Source organism: Heterodontus francisci, chromosome 17 (assembly GCF_036365525.1).
Source record: "Heterodontus francisci isolate sHetFra1 chromosome 17, sHetFra1.hap1, whole genome shotgun sequence".
In the NCBI taxonomy this organism is placed as follows: Eukaryota; Metazoa; Chordata; class Chondrichthyes; order Heterodontiformes; family Heterodontidae; genus Heterodontus; species Heterodontus francisci.
In genome coordinates, this window is record NC_090387.1 from 82219052 (window position 1) to 82246286 (window position 27235).

The window sequence follows — 27235 nt, forward strand, 5'->3', positions numbered from 1 at the left end:
TAATTGGTCTGCCTTTTCTTTGTTCCCCATTATAAATTCCCCCGTTTCTGACTGTAAGGAACCCACATTTGTCTTCATTAATCTTTTTCTCTTCACATATCTATAGATGCTTTTACAGTCAGTTTTTATGTTCTCTGCAAACTTACATTCATACTCTCTCTTTTCCCCTTCTCAATCAATCCCATTGTCCTCCTTTTGCTGAATTCTAAACTGCTCCTGATCCTCACGTTTGATGCTTGTTCTGGCCATTTTATATTTCTCCTCCTTGGGTCTAATAGTATCCCTAATTTCTTTTGTAAGCCATGATTGAGCTACCCTTCCTGTTTTATTTTTATGCCAGACAGGAATGAACAATTGTTGTAGTTCATCCATGTGCTCTTTAAATGCTAGCCATTGCGTATCCACTGTCATACCTTGAAGTAACGTTCCCCAATCTATCGTAATCAACTTGCGCCTCATACCTTCATAATTTCCTTTATTTAGATTCAGGACCCCAGTCTCGGAATCAACTTTCTCACTCCGTCTTAATGAAGAATTCTATCATGTTATGGTCGCTCTTCCCCAAGGGACCCCGCACAACAAGATTGTTAACTAATCCTTTTTCATTACACAATACCCAGTCTAGAATGGCCTGTTCTCTAGTTGGTTCCTTAACATATTGGTCCAAAAAACCATCACGTACGCACTCCAGAAATTCCTCCTCTGCAGTATTATTGCTAATTTGGTTTGCCCAATCTATATGTAGATTAAATTCACCCATAATTACAGTTTTGCCCTTATTGCGTGCGTCTCTAATTTCCTGTTTAATGCCATCCTCTACATCACTGCTGTTTGGGGGTCTATATACAACCCCCACCAATGTTTTCTGCCCCTTGGTGTTTCTTAGCTCCACCCATACCGATGCCACATCAGGATTCTCTGGCTAATATCCTTCCTCACTATTGTATTGATTTCCTCTTTTTTACTAACAACTACTCCACCTCCTTTCCCTTTTTGCTTGTGCTTCTGAAATATTGAATCCCCCTGGATGTTCAGTTTCCATCCTTGGTTACCCTGCAGCCATGTCTCCGTAATCGCAACTATATCATATCCATTTACATCTATTTGCGCGGTTAATTTGCCTACCTTATCGCGAATACTTCGTGCATTGATACACAATGCCTTTAGGCTTGTCTTTTTAACGTTGTTAGTCATCTTAGTATTATTTCACACTTTGGCCTTGTCTGTTTCTTGCCCTTGATTTCTATGCCTTTCACTTTTGTCTTTTTGTTGCCTATCTTTCATTTCTATCCTTGTTTCCTCCTCCTCAGTTTCCCCACTCAGGTTCCCATCCCCCTGTCATTCTATTTTAAATCCTCCCCAACCGCACGAGCAAATGCCCCTGCGAGGACATCGGTTCTGGTCCTGCCTGCCTGTCCTGCTTGTACAGGTCCCACTTTCCCCAGAACCGGTCCCGACGTCCCAGGAATCTAAATCCCTCCCTCCTGCACCATCTCTCTAGCCACACATTCATCTGGTCTGTTCTCCTGTTCCTATACTCACTAACACATGGCACAGGAAGTAATCTTACCTTTGAGGTCCTGCTTTCTAATTTGGCTCCTGACTCCTTAAATTCATCTTGCAGGACCTCATCCCTTTTTCTACCTGTGTCGTTGGTACCGACATGTACCACAACCCTTTCAGAATGTCCTGCAGATGCTCCGAGACATCCTTGACCCAAGCACCAGGGAAGCAAAATACCATCCTGGAGTCTCGTTTGTGGCCACAGAAATGCCTGTCTGTTCCCCTTACAATTGAATCTCCTATCACTATGGCTCTCCCAGTCTTTTTCCTCCCCTGCTGTCCAGCAGAGCCATCCATGGTGCCCCGACATTGGCTGTTGCTGCTTTCCCCTGGGAGGCAACCCCCCCCCAAACAGTATTCAAAGCAGTATATCTGTTTGAGAGGGGGATGCCCACAGGGGACTCCTGCACTACCTGCCTGTGCCTACTACTATGCCTGGTGGACACCCATCCCTTTTCTGCCTGTGCAACCATTACCTGCAGTGTGACCATCTCGCTAAACATGCTATCCACGACGATCTCAGCATCGCGGATGTTCCACAGTGAATCCACCCGCAGCTCCAGCTCCGTAATGCGGGTAGCCAGTCGTTGCAGATGGATACACCTATTGCACACGTCGTCAGGGAAACACATTAGATTAGAGATACAGCACTGAAACAGGCCCTTCGGCCCACCGAGTCTGTGCCGAACATCAACCACCCATTTATACTAATCCTACACCAATCCCATATTCCTACCAAACATCCCCACCTGTCCCTATATTTCCCTACCACCTACCTATACTAGTGACAATTTATAATGGCCAATTTACCTATCAACCTGCAAGTCTTTTGGCTTGTGGGAGGAAACCGGAGCACCCGGAGAAACATGTTTGTGTTGTGTTCGTGGATCAGTTTTAAAAGGCAGATAATTGGTGCTGACTGGCCAGAGATGGATTTACTCCCTTTTGTCTTTTGGTCAGTGACTCAAATAGAAAGCTATGTTAAGCATGTGTCAAAATAATTTCTGGAATTGGACAGAAACCATCGATTGCAGACAGATGTTGAAGCCCCCATGACAGTGCAAAGATTTTCAGGAGTATTTCTGAATCTCTGCACAAAATGGCTGAAAGTCAAAGTTGTAAGAGGACAGGAGTTCATATGTTAGTTTAGAGTCTTTTTATTTTTTGGGCCTTGAGATTTGGTTCTGGCACCTCTTCTAAGTGGCCATTCCTTGTGAGTCTAGCTGAACGTGTCAGCAGGCTATTTGTTTTTCTCTCTGCCTGTGTGCATGTGCTAAGTCCAAGCATATCCCTTCCAGTGTCCCACAGGTTCATCACCCCTGCTTTCAATGGCTCTGTCTACAGAGCTACAGTGTTGAGCAGTATGATTGCACTCTTGTGCTAAGGCCTTCAATGCCGGCTTTACCATTGCAATTTGCTTCAATAAAGCCTCAGGTAATGCAGAGGTCTGTCGAAGTACTTCTATAAAACATGTTTTTATATCCCTCTAGTTGTGACCTCTGGCACGATATGGTTCCCAGGCGGTTGCCCAGTTGGAGATTCTTGACACACAACTTGTGTGCCTGTTGTCCGGTTCTTCACCCTTCAGAATCACCACAGACGTTCTCACACACTCTTGCTAACACGCGTCACTGGTTAGTGATCGGCACCAGAATTCCACAAGTCCCCCTAAACCCCATGCACTGAGGCAAATTGGAGACCCTCAGTTGAAAGCAGCCAAATTCACATAAGTCAGGATTGAACTGGAGATCTTCTGGAAGCTTCTTTTAAGGATTGTGCTGTAGAGTCTTAGCTTGATAGGTTGTTGCTGTTTTTATTTTGCGCAAATTTTTGAAAAGCTTTGTAAAGCTGCTTGCCTGAAACATTTGTGCTTTTTGAGAGCAGGCTTTGATCTGTCAAATATGTCACTTTCCAGTTGAAGGCCTGCTGACCACATGTAATATTTAGCACTCTCAGTGCTCCTTAAAAATAGCTTTATTTGGGTTCTGAGCTTTCACAGCACACTGGTGTTTGAAGATTTACCAACAAACTGAACCATATAGACCATAAAATCCCAGTTTTGATCCACAGCCTGTGCTGAATTAGCTAAGCTTATCCGGTTGAGTGACTGCAGTTGGTCAGGGTGCTACTGGGTCTGGGACAGGCTAACGTCAGTCTGTATCGCTCTCCAGTGAGAACCCCTGCCCCCCCACCCCTGTGCTAAGCTGTGTAGAGTTTGGATGAGAGGAGTATGGGGCTTGGCTGTGTTGTCCCTGGAGTTTAATAGCTGGTAAATGTCTACAATCTAGGTTCATAAATCAAGAGTGGCCACTTGGGTGAGGTGCCAGAAGCTGTTGGCTCTCGTGGACTGGCCCCTAGCACAAGGTCGCTACACTACCCCTAGCCACTCCAGAACTGACCAGATCAACTGTCCTAACAAAGAATCCTCTCAACTGTTGCTATTGGGTGTATGTGCTGTGGGCTTCCTAGGGGCAGAAACTGCTGGGTTCTGATTGACGGATGCAGAGTCAGATTTGAATCAAGCATCTGAGCACGTGTCTGGTCTGGGATTAATGGAAGTGAATCTGCACCATTCACATCTGTGATTGATGTGAGTCTACTGTTCATTCACAATTGTTGTCATGTTAGAGGCGACACAAAGTTTGTGAATAAAATAAAATAATTTTTATTTTTAACATGCCTTTTACAACTTCAGGATGTCCCAAAGCTCTTTTCACCCTCTGACCTCTGTCCTAAAAGGGTGACCCCTAATTTTAAAACAGTGCCCCCTAGTTCTGAACTCACCCACAAGAGGAAACATCCTTTCCACATCCACCTTGTCAAGACCGTTAAGGATCTTATATACTTCAATCAAGCCTCCCCTCACTCTTCTAAACTCCAGTGAAAACAAGCCCAGTCTGTCCACCCTTTCGTCGTAAGACAACCCACTCATTCCAGGTGTTAATCTAGTAAACCTCCTCTGAACCGCCTCCAACGCATCCATGTCCTTCCTTAAATAAGGAGACCAAAACTGCACACAGTATTCGCGATGTGGTCTCACCAATGCCCTGTATAACTGAAGCATAACATCCTTTTATTTTCCATTCCTCTTGTAATAAAGGATAGCATTCCATTAGCATTCTTTATTACTTGCTGTACCTGTACAATAACTTTTTGTGACTCATGCTCGAGAACACCTAGATTCCTCTGCACCTCTGAGTTCTGCAGTCGTTCTCCGTTTAAGTAATACTCTGCTTTTTTTATTCTTCCCAAAGTGAACAACTTCACATTTTCCCACATTATACTCCATCTGCCAGATTTTTGCCCATTCATTCAACCCATCTATATCGGTCTGCAACCTCCTTATATCCTCTTCACAACATACTTTCCTACCTAACTTTGTGTCATCTGCAAATTTAGCTACCATGCCATTGCTCCCCTCATCGAAGTCATAGATATATATTGTAAAACGTTGAGGCCCCAGCACAGACCCCTATGGGACTTCACTCGTCACATTCTGCCAATCAGAAAAGGACCCATTTATGCATACTCTGTTTCCTGCCAGCCAGCCAATCTACTATCCATGCTAATATGTTACTCACTACACCATGAGCTTCTACTTTGCGCAATAACCTTTACCGTGGCACCTTGTCAAATACCTTCTGGAAATCCAAGTACAGTACATCAAAGGGCTCCCCTTTATCCATGACACGTTACTCATTCACAGAACTCCAGTAAATTGGTTAAATGTGATCTCCCTTTCACAAAGCCATGCTAACTATTACCGATTTCCTTGAGTTTTTCTAAGTGCCCAGCTATAGCCTCCTTAATGATCGATTCTAACAGCTTCCCCGCAACAAGCATCAAGCTAACTGGACTATAGTTACCTGTTTTCTGCCTTCCCCACTTCCTGAATAGAGGGATTATATTTGCTACATTCCAGTCTGATTGACCCTTTCCAGAATCTAGCGACTTTTGAAAAATTAACATCAATGCATCTGCTCCCTCATTAGCCACCTCTTCACCCTAGGATAAAGTCCATCAGGGCCCGGGGACTTCAGCCCGCAGCTCCATCATTTTGGTCAGTACCGCTTCCCTGGTGATTGTAATTTCACCAAGTTTCTCTCTTTCATCCACCTCCTGATTCACAGCTATTACTGGAATTTTTTTTGTATCCTCCCGCTGCTGTTGTTGAAAATAGTGCCATGGGAACAAGGCAGCATAAATAACATGTATGTTATAGCTTTCCATTATGTAAAACTATATGCCTGATAACATCTGGAACTACTCAGCAGGTCAGGCAGCATCTGTAGAGAGAGAGATTTGTTTCCGGTCCCTGTGATGAAAGCCCATCGACCTCTACTGTTAAGCCCTATGTTTCTCTCTGCTGGACCTGCTGAACGTTTCCTGCGTTTTTTTAATTTCAGATTTCCAGTATCTGCAATATTTTGCTTTCTTTGTCCATGGGTATCTTGCCAACTCATACTGAATTCTTAATGCCTTCTCAGAGCAGCTGGAAACACAACACAACCATGTCATTGTCTACATGTGTATTACACAAGAATAGGCACTGACATTGCACCATGGGCATTTGACAATTATTGACTCAGCCACGGACATGGCACTCAATCTGCATATAAAGTGTAAAACCAATCTAATGCCATCAAAACACAATCTGATTTAAAACACATTTCTTCCTATAAATAACGTAGCTAAGAATACAAATATCAATGGAGAGCAACACAATTGTATTAGCTAGCAAGCAAAATAGTATGCAATGCCAATGCGAATTACTTTTGTCGACCGAATAGAGCTATACCTTGTCATGGGGTGGTAGATGGACCTTATCGAATGACCTCTGTGGATTCACACTGTGTCAGGAGTGCAAATTCATCCAATAAGCCATGAAAGTCAAGGAGAGGATTGTTATTGTGGTTATTGAGGCAGTAAAAAAAAAAAAAATCAGAAATAGGAAGACAGACCATTTCTCTCATTGCTGTTGTCATAAGACAATTTAACCCGTGGTCAATGTTTGTGCAACTTCTCCACCTGCTTGTAATATGTGTCTGAAGACAAGACAGTCAACAAAAGAGCAGTGGTCTCTAAATCAGGAGGATTTTATAGGATGGAGCAAATAGTGCTTCAGAAGAGTCATGTAAAACAGAAAAGCAGAGTGGGACAGGAAAGGACAGAGAGATTAATGGGAGGCTAGTTTATTCACCTTGACAGGCTGTTAAACTGGGTCCTGGATTCCAAAATACAGAAACAACAGCATCTCTCATGGACAAAATGTCATTTACTCACCAAAGCTAGTGACAAAATTAGATAAATACAATTACAAATAAGTAGCGCCCTTCAGTTCCTCCAGTAAAGCGATTCTCTTAAATTCACTTATGTCTACATCTCAGTCTATCACTGTTGATTCCGATTCAGCTCTGACAAGATAATTAACAAAAAGCTTTTCTGCAAAAAGTTGAGCGGTTGTTAATGCGTTTTTTATTCAGTTACAAAATGTTCAGTCGCTATCTGTAAGATTGTACTCCAAACTAACCAATTTATGTCCAAGCCAATTGTTAGCAAAGGTGCACTTTTAACGTAATGTAGTTATTTTTTTTAGATTTAGAGATACAGCACTGAAACAGGCCCTTCGGCCTACCGAGTCTGTCGACCATTAACAACCCATTTAAACTAATCCTACACTAATCCTATATTCCTACCACATCCCCACCTGTCCCTATATTTCCCTACCACCTACCTATACTAGGGGCAATTTATAATGGCCAATTTACCTATCAACCTGCAAGTCTTTTGGCTGTGGGAGGAAACCCACGCAGACACAGGGAGATCTTGCAAACTCCACACAGACAGTACCCAGAATTGAACCCGGGTCGCTGGAGCTGTGAGGCTGCGGTGCTAACCACTGCGCCGCCCAAATATGATACAAGTTTCAAATAACATTGGCCACTCAGTTCATCTGCCCTCAAACTGGATAGTAAATGGCGCACATTGCAGCTACTGATCTTTGACATACATGTAAAACTTATCCTTTAATCCAATTTTCAGTGGGGGGAAAAAAAAAATCAATTAATGACTGTTTCTAACATGGTCATTGAAACATACTAAATTTTTACTATGTCTTCCCTGACAGTTTTTAAAACTGCAGATGCAACATGGATTTTGTTAAGGAATCATAGACAGTTCTTCATAGATTAATGTTCATTAAAGCTATCCGCTACATTATATTTGCTAATTATTGTATATGGGTCAACAACATCCTGTTTTTGCCACCGTTACTTGGCTCCATTACACCAAACTCTTACATTCATGAGGAACGTACATTGCTATCTTCTGGAGATTCCTTGGATTTTCTTGCCTGCTTTTCCCTCAATACAAAGTTCTGGAACTATGTGATTCCAAATGAATAGCAGCGGAATTGCAACATTTACGTAGGAGTAAAAGTCCAGCAATTTTCAACATGTCACTGAGCTTGTGTCCCAAGTGAAAGTAATGTGTGTGAGAGTATCAAAATCAAGAGTTAGCCTAAGTGACTTTTGCCATTTTAAAATGAATTTACATGTCACAAGCCTTTAAACTTGTGTTTTAAAATAATACTGCTAGATGTCCATCTGTCAGGAGTGATCTTGATCTCACTCCCCACCCCCCCTTCTGTGTCCTCCCCCCACCCCCCCTTCTGTGTCCTCCCCCCCCCCCCCCCCCCACCCCACCCAAAACAACCTCTCTGACTGTTGCTGAGAGCTGAAACGGCAGCTTCCGAACTTCGGGCAGATTCGTGTTTTTCCAGCAGGTTTTAAAAAAAAAAAATCATAACCCACCTGAAAACCCTGAATTTGCTGCAAGTTCGGAAAGCGTTGTTCCCGTTCTCCGCACCTGTCAGTTGTAAATATGGAAAGGAATGTTAATGAATATTAGATAAAGACCTGGGCTTAGAAATTCCAATTTAGCTGTGAATTATTCAAGATTTTTTTGAAGTCTGGTCGTAAAGAAGCCAATGGGCAATTTCTCATCCCTGAAATTACCAAGCACAGATGTCAATTTTTTTTTTTTTACCATGGACGTGTTGCCGACCTTTATTTTGCATCCTACTTTGTTGCATCACTTTGTTCAGCTTCTGGTCGTAAGTGCCTGTTGGGAGCAATGCAAGAGTATTCAGGATGGCTCATCGTTGTGTGAGTTAATCAGGAGGAAAAGCCCATATCTTGCCCTCTTAGCACACTATCACACCACTGCCTTGAGGTCTAGCCCTTCTCCCCCTCACTTTCCTTTTGCATGATATGGCTCATAAATTTGCTCCCACTTTATTGCATTCAATCAATTGGGTGTGAGTGGGATAACTGCAGTGAATCAGAGTGCCCATGTATGTGGTGGGAGGGGCAACCCCCCAGCCCATCGTTGCGATGGAATCCTCCTGGCCTTGTTTACAATGTTTCAGTTGGAGTTGCCAGGGAGACCATGCTCTAGTGGTAGCAGCTGCATGCAGGAGCTGATTGTTTCATTAATCTGTCAGTTTAGATGTGCAGACGCTGATTTTTCTCACAGGTTGAGGAGCAATTACCATCATCAGAGTATAATGGTTGCAGGTGTTCTTTGACTTGGCTTCTCGGGGAATGTGGCTCCTTCTCTGATCTGTCAAATTTCAGTTCGATCATGATTAATGGGAATGTTGTATAATTTAGTTGGAGGAATATGGAATATCTTTAATAATTCAATCCATTTTAATTTTTAAAAAAAATGTTAATGCCCTTTTTTGTGTACGGCAAGTCTCCTTTCAACTGATTCAGAGCCCTTTACACATGTTTGCTTCATGTCTGTCGCTGGAGCTTCCATGTTAATGTGAATCCCTGTGGAGTAGTTGGCGTGGGAAAGGGGGGTGGGGGGGGGGGGGGGGAAGGGATGGGTAAAACTCTCAATGGAAAAACAGAAGACTGCTTGGGTTTTCTTCATAATTAGCGATCTACCAACATAGCTCTCATGGCCAGAGATCCACCTTTCGAAGCTTCCTGTTCATATTATTTCATCTGCGGGCCATTAATTACAGAGAAATGCAGATGTTCTGCTATTTTCACTGTGGAATTTTGGAAACTTTGTGCTGTGAAGATGGTAGATCCAGACGCATCACTCTAATTCCCAACCTCAACCAAGCCATCCAAGTGAAACTGAGTCAAAGCTCCAATGGAGGGGAGAGGAATGGAATCCTAAGATAAATGACCACTCCTTCGAAGCCAAGCATGAACCTTTAAGTCGCGTAGCATTGTTAAAGGCTTGGTGTGCATTGCTTGTGCTCTTAGCTACTGGAGAGGTGTGTGTGTCGGGGGTGGGGAAGTTCCATGTGGAGTCCATCTCAGATGTTGGGAGTACAGCTGGTGCTGCTGTTGTAGTTGAGACTTCAGCAGCAGCCTACATGAAATCCTTGGAGAAAATTGTTCCCATAATCAGGAAGCACTTTTTCACCCACAGGGTAGTGGAAACCATTAATTCTTTCCCCCAAAAGATTGTGAATGTTAGATCATGTGGACCTTTCGAGACTGAGTTTTTTTTCCACTGAAGAAAGACAGGAGCCTTGTTGCTTGAGGACCTTTCTGTGCTGTGTATGTACGATGGCATAGAACATAAGAATTGTTATAGGAGAAAAGACTAAGGTCCATCTGCTTTGCCTTCTACTATTGCCTTGTACTTGGAAGCATTCTGCCTAATTAAAACTTTATATTCTTTATGCAATTGGACACTGTAAAGTGACTTTTAGCCAGGACAAGTCTGGTCAGATCTGAACAGACTGAAGGTGCAGAGGAAATCGCTCTAAAATTCTGTTGCTGATGCTATTTCTTGCACTCCACTAATTGTGGCGCTTCGAACAAGCACGCTGACAGCCCTTGTGTGCTCACAGGGGCTGTGGTTTAAGCAGAGAACAGTGTTTTAAATGTCTGAATCATAACCAACGTATCCAACAGTGATTGCAGCTAACGTGCAAGTCAGCTCAGTGGGTGCTTGTAAATAATCATCTTTTTAATCTTGGTTTTTCACTGAATGGGGCCTACACTGTTCAGGACTGACTTCTGGATATTTTTTCTTGTGATATTCGTTTGCTTTGGGCCATTTTCTTTTCCACTCCAATCCACACAGCTATTTTTAAGGTACAGAAGGGAAATCAAATCAGCATCGCAAGTACTAGCATTAATTATTTAAAGGTGTAATTTTAAGTGCAGTTGAAAAATGAAAAGCAAGGTTTCTTTCACTTGCTCAGAATAATATTTCAAACCAAATGTAAGGTGGTGGAGGGGGCATTAATCTATAATAGGAAAAATAACCTATGCTTCTCATCACTTAGTTTTTTCCACCCTCCTTCACCCCCAAAGGTGGTAATTCTAGACAACTGTTCTGTGGCAACTGGGTCACATGGCACCAGCCAACTTCTATCACTTCATCCACGTTACTGTCTTCATTGTGTTAGTATAGATCATGAGTGTCAGCAGGCTGAGAGACAATGGGGAGGCCAAGCCTGACTTCCAGCGGTTCAGAAAAAATGTCCCACCACCACCTCAGCAAATTGGGATGTGACATTAAGGGCACCTTGCCGGTGATGCCTGCATCCCAGGAATTAAAAAGAAAATACTTAACTGAGAGCAATGAGGAGCAGGATGCTAGCTGCTTACATCCCTCATAGTCTAAATGTATCTAGGGACAGAGTCTAAAGATTAGAGTCAGACTTTTCAGGAGTGAAATTAGCAAACACTTCTACACACAAAGGGTGGTAGAAGTTTGGAACTTTCTTCTGCAAATGGCAGTTGATGCTAGGTCAGTTAATTTTAAAACTGAAATTGATGGTGTTTCTGCGAGCCAAGGGTATTAAAGGGATATGGGACAAAGGCAGGTATATTGAGTTAGGTCACAGATCAGCCATGACCTCATTGAATGGCCAAACAGGCTTGAGAGGCTAAACTGTTTCCCCCAACCCTTCTCCAAGCACATACGGATGCCGAGGTCAATTACGCCACTGTCCTGGCTTAAATTGTTAGAAACCAGAGTTAATGTTGGATTTTTTTTTTGGTTTGTATGGCTGTTGGACATGGTTTTACCATGAGGTAGCATATTTGAAAGTGGAATATTTTTCAGTTTGTAGGATAGGAAATGAAGCGTGTGCATATGTAAGTCTTGGGTGGTTGTCCTTGATGTATCACTGGTATCCATCTCAGGATGAATACCTTCATAGTAACTGTGATTCTGAATGAAAGGGAAAATAACAGTTGAGAGGGGGATCCATAGAGTCGTCAGCAACAATTAAGTGTTGAGATTTCGCAATAGATAGTAGTTGTGCTTGTTTCAGTGCTGTCCATCTATGAACACTAATGGGACCCCCTTGGTATCTACAGTCCTCCTCCATTTAAACTTGGCACATACCATCCCACGGAATGGGAAGACAGGGCTGATAACTCTGGTTTATGAAAGTTTGAGAAGAGAAATCTGTTCATGTGCCACCTAGTGGCCAATTATAGAACGAAAAGGGCAGATGCCAGGTATGGTTGGTTGGCCCCAGTATCTGAGGATAGAGTATGGAGTGAGGAAACTACAAAGAAAATAGTTCTCTTAGGATCACAAAGCTGCTGAAATGATCTAATAGTTTGTTTTGCACTTGTATATTTTTGTGAGACCTTTAAGGAGGCTGTTTGTCAAGAAAAGGAGCCGCTGGTGTTTTGTCCTCCAGGATGATCCTAGCGTAGTGGTCAGTTTTGGTAGAGGAGAGTGAGGACTTGATGTGATAGGGTCAAATCTGGTTATTGTAACTGAATCCTGTAGTGAAGACCCCAACTCAAAAACATCTTAGTGTTTGGGAATGTGCAAACCTTTTGCTGCAAACCGTCTACTGAAACAAATTCAGGGTTGACGGTCTCATTTGACTGCACTGAGCTAATATGTCAATGCCGCTATAGTTGCCAGGAGTGTATGTCCTAGATGTCCCATGAGGATCCAGTGACAGGTTAGAGCGATCACATGAGCAAAGAGCATTCAAGCTGTCACAATCCCATGCAAGGTATTGCCAGATAGCAGTTCCTGCACATTTCCCAGATGTGATTCTGTGATAACAATACAAATCTTAAGCAGCGGCAGCAGCTATTGGACTGGTGACTTTTTCCCCTAAGCAACTGTTGTTTTTAATAGCTCATAACAAACAAAAAGGCCTATCGCACTCATCCAGTCATTTAGGTGCAAGCTCTGTCCATTTCCAGCTCCTTCTGGTTTAGTGTTGATCATCTCATATATTTTTCTCCTTTTTTAGTTTAAATACTTAAGTTTGCATCTGGTGTTCTTGAGGGTGGGGGGAGTGCAGTTTGTCATTTGTTAACTCTGTAGTATGCAGTAGTTACTCTCTGCTTTGGCTTTTAGATGACTGTTCTACCTTATTTACAATTCCCATCTAGGAATTTGTTTTGCTCAATATTTATGCTTATGTAAGATGAAGGATCTCAACAGTTTGGTGCTGGAGGATGGAAGCTTTTCTATTTTGAGACCCTATCCAGTACTCCTCAGTCAGGTATATTGTAGATGTAGAGTTAAAGTGTCTCTCTGTTGCCTCAACAATATACCTCAAGCCCAAGAATTTGTAGCTGTGTGACATTTTCTACTTCTCACATCTCTGGGAAGGGTGCCAAATTAGAGACAGTTTTATGCTTGGAGCCTGTGCCGATTGGGAATTGGTTTGGCCATAGGACCATAACATAATCTTAATCCCATCAAAGTGGGCTGGATTCATGCCTGATTGCCAAAGGTCAAAGTGCAGTGTGCTGACCACAGCATTTGTTTCTATGGATCCAGGCGTTACTGATCTGCCTTCACATCCTGCTTTACAGACCACTACACACAATCATACCTGACAGACAATGTGCCAGGCATCACCATCCCTGGGTATGTCCTGTCCCACTGGCAGTACAGACCCACCGGAGGTGGTGGCACAGTGGTATACAGTCGGGAGGGAGTTGTCCTGGGAGTTCTCAACATTGATTCCGGACCTCAGGAAGTGTCATGGCATCAGGTCAAACATGAGCAAGGAAACCTCCTGTTGGTTACCACCTACCGCCTCCCCCTCAGCTGATGAATCAGTGCTTCTCCATGTTGAACACCAATTGGAAAAAGCACTGAGGGCGACAAGGGCACAGAATGTACTCTGGTGGGGGACTTTCATGTCCATCACCAATTGTGGCTCGGTAGCACCACTACTGACCGAGCGCTAAAGGACATAGCTGCTAGACTGGGTCTGCAGCAGGTAGTGAGAGAATCAACAAGGGAAAAACCCACTTGACCTCGCCCTCACCAATCTACCTGTTGCAGATGCATCTGTCCATGACCGTATTGGTAGGAGTCCTTGTAGAGAAGAAGTTCCGTCTTCACATTGAGGATACCCACCATCGTGTTGTGTGGCTCTACCACTGTGCTAACTGGGATAGTTTTTGAAAAGGTCTAGCAACACAAAATTGCGCATCCATGAGGTGCTGTGATCCATCAGCAGAATTGTGTTCAACGGCAATCTTTTTTCTCAATTTCATGTCGGGGGACCAACCCTGTTTCAATGAAGAGTGCAGAAGGGCATACCTAAAATTGAGGTGTTAGCCTGGTAAAGCTACATCACAGGCCTACTCGCATACCAAACAGCGGAAGCAGCTTGCAATAGACAGAGCTAAGCAATCCCACAACCAATGGATCAGATCTAAGCTGTGCAATCCTGCCACATCCATTCGTGAATGGTGGTGGACAATTAAACAACTAACAGGAGGAGGAGGAGCCCAGCACATCAGTGCAAAGACAAGGCTGAAGCATTTGCATCCATCTTCAGTTAGGAGTGCCGAGTGGATGATCCATTTTGGCCTCCTCCAGATTCCCTCTACCTGATATGGCTGAAGGCACTGGATATTGCAAAAGCTACGGGCCCTGACAATATTCCGGCAATAGTACTGAAGACATTGTGCTCCAGAACTAACTGCGCCCCGAGCCAAGCTGTTCCAGTACAGCTACAATACTTACACCTATCCGGCAACGTGGAAAATTGCCCAGGTATGTCCTATCCACAAAAAGCAGAACAAATCCAACCCGGCCAATTACCATCCGATCAGTCTACTCTCGATCATCAGCAAAGTTATGGAAGTGGTCATCGCCAGGGTGATCAAGCAGCACTTGCTCAGCCATAACCTGCTCACTGCTCAGTTTGGGTTCCGCCAGGGCCACTCAGCTCTTGGCCTCAATACAGCCTTGTTCCAAATATAGACAAAAGAGATGAATTCCAGAGGTGAGGTGAGAGTGACAGCCCTGGACACCAAGGCAGCATTTGACTGAGTATGGCATCAAGGAGCCCTAGCGAAACGAGTCAATGGGAATCGGGGGGAAAGCTGTCCATTGGTTGGAGTCCTACCTTGCACAAAGGAAGATGGTTGTGGTTGTTGGTCAATCATCTCCGCTCTAGGACACCACTTAAAGGAGTTCCTCAGGGTAGTTTCCGAGGCCCAACCATCTGCAGCTGCTTCATCAATGACCTTCCCTTCATCATAAGGTCAGAAGTGGGGATGTTCCCTGATTGCACCTATCTGGCAACGTGGAAAATTGCCCAGGTATGTCCTATCCACAAAAAGCAGAACAAATCCAACCCAATTCAGCACCATTCGTGACTCCTCAGATACCGAAGCAGCCCATGTCCATATGCAGCAAGACTTGCACAACATCCAGGCTTGGGCTGATAAGTGGCAAGTAACATTCATGCCAAACAAATGCCAGGCAATGACCATCTCAAACAAGAGGGAATTTAACTATCTCCCCTTGACATTCAATCACATTACCATCGCTGAATCCCTCACTACCAACATCCTGGAGATTACCATTGACCAGAAACTGAACTCGACAAGCCACATAAATGCTGTGGCTACAAGAGCAGGTCCGAGGCTAGGAATGCTGTGGCAAGTATCTCACCACCTGACTCCCCAAAGCCTGTCCACCATCTGCAAGACACAAGACAGGAGTGTGATTGAATACTCTCCACTTGCCTGAATGGGTGCAGCTCGACACCATCCAGGACAAAGCAGCCCGCTTGATCAGCATCCTATCCACCACCTTCAACATTCACTCCCTTCACCACTGGCGCACAGTGGCAGCAGTGTGTACCATATACAGGTTGCACTGCAGCAACGCACCAAGGCTCCTTTGACAGCACCTTCCAAACCCGCAACCTCTACCACCGAGAACAGGGTAGTCCGACGCGCAGGCCAGGATCCAGTCCACCGAAGGCTTCCATCCAGCCCACAGATGTATATCAGCGATGAGAAATTTTACATCTTTTTTCAGACCAGCTTTTTAAAAACACTCGCGCTGAGAGTTTCACAGCTGACATTGAGAACAGCGGTTTCCCAACTTCGGGCAGATTCGGGATTTTCTGGCGGGCTTTTTAGAAAAAAAAGTCAATCCGCTGGGAAAGCCCAATGTGTTCCCAGTGTCAGCACCTAGGAGCTGTGAAACTGACAGTGGGATTTTATTTTTAAAAACTGACCAACCACAAAGCTGCTGTGCTGAGCTCTCCTGCTCGCTGCAACTGTCAGTGAGTGGTGGGGGGAGGAGAGACCGAGGGAGAGTGGTGGGGGGAGGAGAGACCGAGGGAGAGTGGTGGGGGGAGGAGAGACCGAGGGAGAGTGGTGGGGGGAGGAGAGACCGAGGGAGAGTGGTGGGGGGAGGAGAGACCGAGGGAGAGTGGTGGGGGGAGAAGGGGTCGAGTCCGAGGGAGAGATACATGGGAACACCGCTACCTGCAAGTTCCCCTCCAAGCCACACACCATCCTGACTTGGAACTATATCGCCATTCCTTCACTGTCGCTGGGTCAACATCCTGGAACTCTTTTCCTAACAGCACTGTTGGTGTACCGACATCCCAGGGACTGCAGTGGTTCAAGAAGGCAACTCACCACCAGCTTCTCAAGGGCAATTACGGATGGGCATTAAATGCTGGCCTAGCTAGCGATGCTCACATCCCACAAACAAATTTTTAAAAACTAGTCGTTCGTTTGCAACAAGCTTCTACTCTGACTTTGGCATGATGCACTATTGTTTTAAAATGTGGGCTTGTGCCTGTGTGGGAACCATCTATTCACTAATGGTATGATATGTTAAAAGCATGGACAAGATGATTTTGTCATGTTTACACAGCACACACCAAAACCAGACTGCTAATTTTATATATGTATGTATTTATAGAGAGGGACAGAAAGAGAAGGATTGTACCCATTATTAATGAAGTGTTTGGGTTCTGGAGGTGGGGTAGGGTGGGGGAGAGATGGTGGTGCGGGTGGAAGGTGGTGGAGAGGTGGATGAGGAGAATAAATCCCATTAGATCGTAAGCCATTATACACATAGTTGGCCCAGCATGATTCCGTTTTCCCCTCATCGCTACAACAGACTGCATTTTGTTTACAAGATTCTTGGAGCACATTAATGCTGTATCTTTAACAAACCTCCCTCCAGCTTGTAAACTAAGGTGCTGTGACCGCACAATCCCACACTGATGTCATTAGATTTATTTAATGTCACCCTTAGACCATTACACATCAGTAACACTCCTGTGTGATCTTAATTCATGGCCTGGTTTGTTCCCACTAAGAGTGATGTTTCACCTTAGTCTTAGAATTAGAGGATAGCTATTCTTTAAAGTTACTCATAATTGGGTTCACAGCATCTATGTCAGGTGTCCACAAACTTATTAAGCATACAGTAATAATCATTCTCAAAAATTAAATGTAAACTTAACAGCAACACTTGAGACAAAACCGTTAGTTTTATCCAGGAAATTAAAAACACATTACTGTTCTAAGCTTGGTTGGTTGGCCAGACTTTCAAATTCCACACTATTTGTCCCAACACCCGCCCTGTCCTTTTTCACAACTGGTATGTGACAATTCACGTGATCCATAGCATTCCCAATACACAGTTATCATTTGACACTGATTTGTCTGTCCTGTCTTTGTAATCATAGAGCCGCACTAACTTCCTAACTTGACTCAAACTCCCTAACATTTCAAATTTATGATCTTTCTCAGGCAGGTGTTTCTGCAAAGCCTCCTGAACTGAGAGCGCTTTACTGCCTGTTCTGTGAGCAATAACTTGCTGTTAGTGAAAGTTCTCTGACTGAAATGTCTTCTAATTTTGTTTTACTGTCGAAACCTACTGTTGCTTTTCACTGCATTTTAAAATTAATAAAGTAAAGCAAACCTTTCTTATGAATACACATTCAATCCTTTCCCAAACTCATTTAGCAGGCAAAAGCTGAAAGTTAATGTTACACGATATAAAGATTAACCCTATCCTTAACTAGAGTTTGAAACGCTCTGTCCAGGCACGACTCAAATTGGAAGACAAAGTGGGAAGGAATCACATTGTGCCAGCAGATGAGCAGAGCTTTGACCTGTCACTGACCCTGTTCCAAAGCCCCATAGCCAGTTTCGGGGGTGGGGGGGGGGGAAAACTCTGGGAAATTCCTTCCCAATTCCCTAAGACAATCAGACACGGTCATGAGTTTTAACTTTCTTCGGGAAAGAGGGCGTTGCTGGAAAAGTTCATTATTCAATATGTCTTTGTTTACTTTTTTTGGTGCTCCAGGACCTCGAATGTTGGAATGTTCCCCCTCGACTCCCACCATGAACTCCTATTTCTTCAAGTTTATGATCAACTTGCTGAAACAATTCAACAATGAGAAGAGGCTGCTGGAAATACGAGGGGCCTTCATCATCCGGTAGGAGCATAATCTGTTACGTTGTGTTTAACAGTCCAATATCCATTTTCCTCAGTATGAATGCTGTCAGAAATTGTATATTTTGAACACATAATTGAGTCAATGATCTGTCATAAGTGGGGAATGGAATTAGCCTCGCATATGTTTAGTGTGCCAAGTTAATCTTGCCATTTTGTCTTGACCAAGTGAGCAGTAGGTCCAAGCTCAATGCTTAATCTCTCTGCTGTTCCACACATTCTCCTCTCATTTACTTTAAATGCTTTAACCTTCCCCATTGTGGGGTGTGGTGTTGGAATATTTGTTTGAATGTTTATCAAGGTGTGAGGGGTGTTTTTTTTAGATTAGATTAGAGATACAGCACTGAAACAGGCCCTTCGGCCCACCGAGTCTGTGCCGAACATCAACCACCCATTTATACTAATCCTACACTAATCCCATATTCCTACCAAACATCCCCACCTGTTCCTATATTTCCCTACCACCTACCTATACTAGTGACAATTTATAATGGCCAATTTACCTATCAACCTTTTGGCGTGTTGGTCTGGAGGAAGGGAACACTTTCCCATTTCAGACATCCATGGTCAGCTTCAAGCGCTCTTGTGTCTATTCTAGCAGAGCTTGGTGAAGTGTAAAGCTCTCTACTCTGCTGCAAATGGGCTTTAGTATTTGAGCTCATTCTAGAAACATGGGCAATTACCCTTGGTCATCGATCACTGTAATGCAGAAACTCAGTGTTGAATTCTCTTTTTAAGCAGAAGCCTTTGCATGAAACTGCAGTTTGACAGCCATGGTCCATTGAGATAGCTGGTGTGAGCTGTAAAGCCTCACGGATGCAGTAGAGAGGGTGACCTTTTGAGGTTGGTGTTGAGACTTGACATTGGGCAGTGTGAAGGGAGCTTTACTGTGGATTTGATTTGAGCTACACCTCATCTGAGAGTACACCATATATCAGCAGGGAAAATGTTCTGACATCCCTCAGTCAGAGTAACTGAACACAAAAATTCACTAGATAAAGCAAGCTAACTAGAGTAGGCATTCAGCATGTGTTCTGTTCAACCACCAGCAGCATGTTTCTGCTTTTACTGTTGGTTAGTCTAGAAGTAAATAACTGATGGGCAGTTGGTGCCTTGTAGATTCAGGCAGCTCCAACACTGAGAGCTTTTTTCATGAGCAGATTTTTGCTAGGTCACTGAATTTACAGCCTTATTCTTCTCTTGTCTGAATCAACTGATTACAAATTTGCACAATTTTCATTTATCTTGTATTTAATCTGATATTGTACAGAATGTTATTTAAAGCATTGCCTAACTCTGCTATAAGATTGATTTTTTTTTAAATTTTTAAATTATTAACCTGGTTTTGTGAAAAAGTGGGCAAACCCTTACTACCAGTATATTCTTCACTTGCTTGTGCCCGTCTAGTTATCGGTAACATTGCTGACTGACCCGTGGGCGATGGTATTTCCGGCAATAAATGCTCTGTCTGACTATCAAAGAAATCTGTCAAATAACAGCTTACAGAATCATTAATAACCAAGAAATGGGGGATGAATGATGATCACGATGTCCTTTTATGTATTGTATAGTCTGAAAAAGATATCAAAGTCCTTAACCCTCTTGGTCTTAGCTTGAAAATTTCTAGAGAATACATATATGCACAGAGATACTGACCTGGCAAATTCCTGTAGGATCTCTTATTTCCATGTTATCCCATTTTGAAGTTGGTTTGATCTTTGAAATTCTTCTAAGTGGGAACCAAGAGAATTCCCAATGTTGTATCTGTTCTTGGTTTTCAGAACATCATGGATGTGTAAAGCACGCGTCAGATGCAGAACGAAGCTGCTCCTGTCCAACGTTAAAAAAAAAAAAAATTGCTGGGGCTTATAAGGTTGTATGCATTAAGTCACTGAAGTTGCAATTCTGCATTTGGTGGCAGAGGGATCTGATTGGAAACTAAGTAATTCCTCAGTGGTATACCACTTCAGGCCAGCTTTTATTAGGAAGGCTAGCACTAAAACACTCCCCTACTTGCCCATTTACCATCACAAATCTAATTGGGAGGTGTTTCCAAAGGAACAAAAACATCAATCAAAGAGTAGCAGTGTGCCATGAACTTCTGCACACTATTATGGACAGATCAATATTAACTGGGCTAGTTTTAGTGTGAAAGGAATTGAGGGAGCAGAATTCTTGAGGTGCATTCAGGAGAACCTTTTTGGCCAGTATGTAGCAAGTCCAACAAGAGAGGACGTAGTTTTCGACTTAGTTTTAGGAAATGAAGATGGGCAGGTGGAACGGGTGGCAGTGGGAGAGCATTTCAGCGGTAGTGATCATAATTCAGTCAGTTTTAACATAATTATGCGAAAGGACAGAGATAGAACAGGAGGGGCAAGACCAATTTTACTAAACTGAGGAGTGATTTAGTGAAAGTGGACTGGAAACAACTGCTTGAAGGTAAATCAGTGTCAGAACAGTGGGAGGCATTCAAAGAAGAGATTCACGGGGTTCAGAGTAAACATGTTGCCACAAAGTAAAAGGGTGAGACGGCCAAATGTAGAGTCCCATGGATGTCAAGGAGCCTACAGGGTAAGATAAGGCAGAAAAGGAAAGCTTATGTCCGATACAGAGAACTCAATACTACAGAAAGCTGAGAGGAGTATAGATAGTGGAGGAGTGAAATCAAAAAGGAAATTAGGAAAACAGAGGGCATGAAAGAATATTGGCAAGCAAAATCAAGGTGAACCCAAATATGTTTTATCAATACATTAGGAGTAAGAGGATAATTAAGGAGAGAGCAGGGCCCATAAAAGAACAAAAAGGGGTGGAAGATGTTGGTATGGTACTTAATAAATACTTTGCATCTGTCTTCACAAAAGACGGGGATGATGCAGATATTGCAGTTGAGGAGGAGTGTGAAGTACTAGATGTGATAAACAGAGACAGTGGAAGTATTGATGGGATTAGCATCCTTGAAAGTTGATAAATCAACAGGGCCAGATGAAATGTGCCCTAGGCTGTTAAAAGGAACAAGAGAGGAAATAGCAGAAGGTCTGACCATCATTTTCTCGTCCTCACCGGATGCAGGTGTGGTGCCGGAGGACTGGAGAACTGCTATTGTTGTACCACTGTTTAAAAAGGGAGTGAGGGATAGACTGAATAATTACAGGCCAGTCAGCCTAAACTCAGTCGTGGGAAAAATATTGGAATCTATTCTGAGACACAGGATAAACTGTCACTTAGAAAGGCACAGGTTAATCAAGGATAGTCAGTATGGATTTGTTAAGGGAAGATCTTGTTTGACCAACTTGATCGAATTTTTTGAAGAAGTAACAAGGAAGGTAGATGAGGGTAGTGTAGTTGATGTAGTCTACATGGATTTTAGCAAGGCTTTTGCCAAGGTCCCACATGGCAGACTGGTTAAAAAAATAAAATCCCATGGGATTGAGGGAAATGCAGCAGGGTGGAATCAAAATTGGCTCAGTGGCAGGAAACAAAGGGTAATTGTTGGGTGTTTCAGCGATTGGAGGGCTGTTTCCAGTGGAGTTCCGCAGGGCTCAGTACTGGGTCCGCTGCTTTTTGTGGTATATATTAACGATTTGGACGTAAATGTTGGGGCATGATCAAGAAGTTTGCAGATGACACGAAGATTGGCTGTGTGGCAGATAGTGAAGAGGATAGCTGTAGGCTACAGGAAGATATTGATGGTCTAGTCAGATGGACAGAAAAGTGGCAAATGGAATTCAACCTGGAGAAGTTTGAGGTGATGCATTTGGGGAGGTCAAACAAGGCAAAGGAATACACGATTAATGGGAAAATAGAGAGGTGTAGAGGAAATGAGGGACCTTGGATTGAATGTCCACAGATCCCTGAAGATAGCAGGACAGGCTGATAAGGTGGTTAAGAAGGCGTGTGGAATCCTTTCCTTTATTTGCTGAGGTATAGAATACAAGAGCAGGGAGGGTATGCTGGAACTGTATATATCATTGGTTAGGCCACAACTTTAGTGTGTGCAGTTCTGGTCACCTCATTACAGAAAGGATGTAATTGCACTAGAGAAGGGAGATTTACGAGGATGTTGCCGGGACTGGAAAAATGCAGCTATGAGGAAAGAGTGGATCGGCTGGGGTTGTTCTCCTTGGAACAGAGAAGGCTGAGGGGAGATTTGATTGAAATGTACAAAATTTTGAGGGGCCTGAATAGAGTGGAGGTGAAGGGTCTATTCTCCTCAGCAGAGAGGTCAGTGATGAGGGGGCATAGACTTAAAGTGATCAGTAGAACAATTGGAGGGGAGATGAGCAAAAACATTTTCACCCAGAGGGTGGTGGGGGTCTGGAACTCACTGCCTGAAAGGGTAATTGAGGCAGAAACCCTCAACTCATTCGAAAGGAGTCTGGATAATGCACCTCAAGTGCCGTAATCTGCAGGGCTACGGACTAAATGCTGGAAAGTGGGATTAGGATTGGTGGATCGTTTTTCGGCCGGCACAGACACGATGTGCCAAGTGGCCTCTTTCTGTGCCTTAAACTTTCTATGATTCTATTGCCGATGATAGGGATGTTTTCCCCTTTTTTTCACCTCTCAACTGACCGAAGACAGCGTGTTTTAACCCCTGAGCATTTTACTGGTCAATAAACAGACAAATGACAGGTTTTCCTTTATGTTTAAAAGATAGATAAATGTTTATTGTACAACACTCGCAAATATACGCAGCTTCACCCATTCTCACATGCATACATATATGCACACACAAGAACGATAGAGATGCAAAGAACAGTACAGCACAGGAACAGGCCATTCGGCCCTCCAAGCCTGCCCCGATCTTGATGCCTGCCTAAACTAAAACCTTCTGCACTTCCGGGGTCCGTATCCCTCTATTCTCATCCTATTCATGTATTTTCAAGATGCCTCTTAAACGTCTCTATGGTACCTGTTTCCACCACCTCCCCCGGCAACAAGTTCCAGGCACTCACCACCCTCTGTGTAAAGAACTTGCCTCGCACATCCCCTCTAAACTTTGCCCCTCTCACCTTAAACCTATGTCCCCTAGTAACTGACTCTTCCACCCTGGGAAAAAGCTTCTGACTATCCACTCTGTCCATGCCGCTTATAACTTTGTAAACCTCTATCATGTCGCCCCTCCACCTCCGTCGTTCCAGTGAAAACAATCCGTGTTTATCCAACCTCTCCTCATAGCTAATGCCCTCCAGACCAGGCAACATCCTGGTAAACCTCATCTGTACCCTCTCCAAAGCCTCCACGTCCTTCTGGTAGTGTGGCGACCAGAATTGCACGCAATATTCTAAGTGTGGCCTAACTAAAGCTCTGTACAGCTGCAGCATGACTTGCCTATTTTTATACTCTGTGCCCCGACCGATGAAGGCAAGCATGCCGTATGCCTTCTTGACTACCTTATCCACCTGCGTTGCCACTTTCAGTGACCTGTGGACCTGTACGCCCAGATCTCTCTGCCTGTCAATACTCCTAAGGGTTCTGCCATTTACTGTATACTTCCCACCTGCATTAGAACTTCCAAAATGCATTACCTCACATTTGTCTGGATTAAACTCCATCTGCCATTTCTCCGCCCAAGTCTCCAACCGATCTATATCCTGCTGTATCCTCTGACAATCCTCATCACTATCCACAACTCCACCAACCTTTGTGTCGTCCGCAAACTTACGAATCAGACCAGCTACATTTTCCTCCAAATCATTTATATATACTACAAACAGCAAAGGTCCCAGCACTGATCCCTGCGGAACACCACTAGTCACATCCCTCCATTCAGAAAAGCACCTTCCACTGCTACCCTCTGTCTTCTATGACCGAGCCAGTTCTGTATCCATCTTGCCAACTCACCTCTGATCCCGTGTGTCTTCACCTTTTGTACCAGTCTGCCATGAGGCACCTTGTCAAAGGCTTTACTGAAGTCCATATAGATAACATCCACTGCCCTTCCTTCATCAATCATCTTTGTCACTTCCTCAAAAAACTCAATCAAATTAGTGAGACATGACCTCCCCTTCACAAAACCATGCTGCCTTTCGCTAATAAGTCCATTTGTTTCCAAATGGGAGTAAATCCTGTCCCGAAGAATCCTCTCTAATAATTTCCCTACCACTGACGTAAGACTCACTGGCCTATAATTTCCTGGATTATCCTTGCTACCCTTCTTAAACAAAGGAACAACATTGGCTAGTCTCCAGTCCTTTGGGACCTCACCTGTAGCCAATGAGGATGCAAAGATAACATGAATTTACGGCCAATAGTTTTAAAAAGAGTTTGCTGTCAAACTTGCTTAAAAAAACAAAACTCTGGTTCAGGCGGACAGACGTGTTGCTGTCAACTTCTCTTGTTATATTGCTGCCATTGTTCAATGGCGAAGGTCTGGTTCGATTTCTCAGGCATGGAGTTCAAGGCCAACTCCAGTCTCCGCCTACATGTAGGTTAAAGATGGTGATCTTCGGCAGGGTTCTTCCTCTTCGCTGGAATAGAATTGAATTCTCACTTTGGAACTAATAACTGAATTAAAACCGACATTGATTCTGCTCCGATTATTCCAGAATGCGCTGCAGCTTCACTCGCGCGTTGATTGATCAATTTGAATCTGGGCCGCTTTGGCATGCCTCAAGTCTGTTTGGGTTTGTTTCATAAGTTCATTATCTAGTTCATAATTTCTCCTAACGTGCAGTATTGGATTGAGAACAGAAAGTGCCAGAAATACTCAACAGGTCTGGCAGCATCAGTGGAGAGAGAAACAAAGTTAACGTTTCAAGTCTGCGACCCTCCTTCAGAACTGGCAGAAGTTAGAAATATTACTGTCTTTTAGCAAGGTGGAAGGGGGGTGGTGGGTGGGAAGTAGAACAAGAAGGAAGGACTCTGATAGGCCAGAGGGAGGGGGAAGAGGTTAAATGGCAGAACGTTAACTCTGTTTCTCTTACCACAGATGCTGCCAGACTTGCTGAGTATTTCCGGCACTTTCTGTTCTATTTCAGAGTTCCAGCATCTGCAGTATTTTGCTCTTACTTTCGTGCACTAAAGGATTTCTCCCCCAAATCCTGGAATTTGCATAAAAGCGCTGGCATTGATATCAAAACTTTCGCAATCTCAGGATGTTCCAAGGAGTTTTACAGCCATAAGAAGCTAGTGGCAGTCCAAGTCCCAACTTTTGAGTAGATCTGTGCAATAACCAGTCACTCGCTTTACTGTTCTGTCTCTTCCTGTAGATTGACAGTCCAGTAACCATGACCCAGAGAACTTAGGCACAGAATTAGGAAAAGCAGGTTTTCGAGATCGCTTGCTCTCTACACAGGACCATGGGTTGGTCCAGGAGCTTTGGGTTTAAAGAAAGAAAGCCTTGTATTTATATAGCGCCTTTCATGACCTTAGGCCATCCCAAAGCACTTTCTTGCCAATGAAGCACTTTGGGGTACAGTCACTAATGTAATGTTCGGAAATGCAACAGATAATTTGCACACAACAAACACCCAAACAGCAATGTGATAAAGACCAAATAATCTGTAATAGTGATGTTAACTGAGGGATAAATATTGGTTAGCACACCTGTTCTTCCAAATAGTACCATGGAATCTTTTATGTCCACCTGAGAGGGCAGATGGAGTTTAACATCTCAACCAAAAGACAGCACCTCTGGCAGTGCAGCACTCCCTCAGTATTGCATTGGGAGTGTCAGACTAGATTTTGAGTTCAAGTCTCTGCTTTCCAGCATAGGTGAGCTTCCTACTGTTTGTCCAGCCAGAACCACCTTAACCAGTTAGCCTTCTGGCTTGCAGTATTTGTGGAATAGAGTGGAAAGAGTCCCAGCACCCCCGGAATGACAGGTTTACAGCTGCAGGTATCGTCCATGAGCCAGATTGCCAAGCCAGTGGCACTACGTCAGACTCACCTGTCTCAGGTATTTGATTACTGAGTTTGCCATGGAGGTCTGACTTTATTTGATGTTGCCATCATCAGCTGTGTCACCTTTGACCTGACTGGACTCAAGACTGCCAGGTTTATCCCTCCCACCTTCCCAAAGAGGATACTCAATATCTCATGAACCAGGTAGTGCCATTACCTCTGTCCCAATTTAAATTGGTCAGTTCTCCTGATTGTGTAATTTGAGGGAAGGAGCCAAATTCTTCAATCACTAACTTGTTCCCACGCAGTGTTTCCGAAATGCAGTCTTACCCTGGTGCATCGCCTATCTTGCAGGCATTTGTGTATTTATAGCACTAGGGGAACCTATTGTGCAGTCTGTTTTTAATTAGCTTCAATAAATGTACATTCCTTTTTAGTCCAGAGAGCATGCACTCACTTTTTACGCAGTGACTTTAGGGATTAGTGGGAAAAGTCTGTCTTTTCATTAGCCTAATTTGCATATGTAAACGAGGCCCGGTGGGCAATATTCCTAATACCAAATTTGATCAAAATTTGGATTATATTGTTTTTATAATTGTTGAAACTCTGGCTCTTTGGACTGACCTGACATTTAACCCTCGTACTTCACAATACACACAAAAGTGGAGAAAAAACCGAACCCTTCGATACCGTTACATTTTGAATGGTTTCCTAAGAAACGGTTCGACGATTCCCATAATATGTCTTCATTGTTTCCTCATAATTGATGTGTCAGCGGAATGTTCAGGGTTTGAGCAGCAACCCCATAAGATGAACCTTCAAAGTTGCTGATTCCACTTTTAGCTGTGGAAGGTGACAGTGATTAATGTCCTAATAGTATGAATAACTGCACTGACTATCTAACCAGATGGTTGTGCTCGAGAGTTTTATATAGTGGAGACCCTCCATTTTTGGTTCAAAAAAAGTCTTGCCAAGATGTCGTCTTGCCAGGAGTTCTAATTGCTCTGGTTTATAAACCCAGTTTGCAAGGGTAACCTGTTTGTCCAATGGTACTTTAATTTTT

General features: G+C 43.6%; 1 protein-coding gene across 3 annotated transcripts in view; it reads left to right on the top strand.

Annotated features, from left to right (window-relative positions):
* The window catches only part of vac14 (vac14 homolog (S. cerevisiae)), a 444921-nt gene that overhangs the window by 218740 nt on the left and 198946 nt on the right, over positions 1-27235 (top strand). For all 3 annotated transcript variants that reach the window (XM_068049759.1, XM_068049760.1, XM_068049758.1), the window contains exon 15: positions 18178-18310. In XM_068049759.1, the coding sequence (XP_067905860.1) occupies positions 18178-18310 (133 nt within the window). The remainder of the gene's footprint in view (positions 1-18177; positions 18311-27235) is intronic.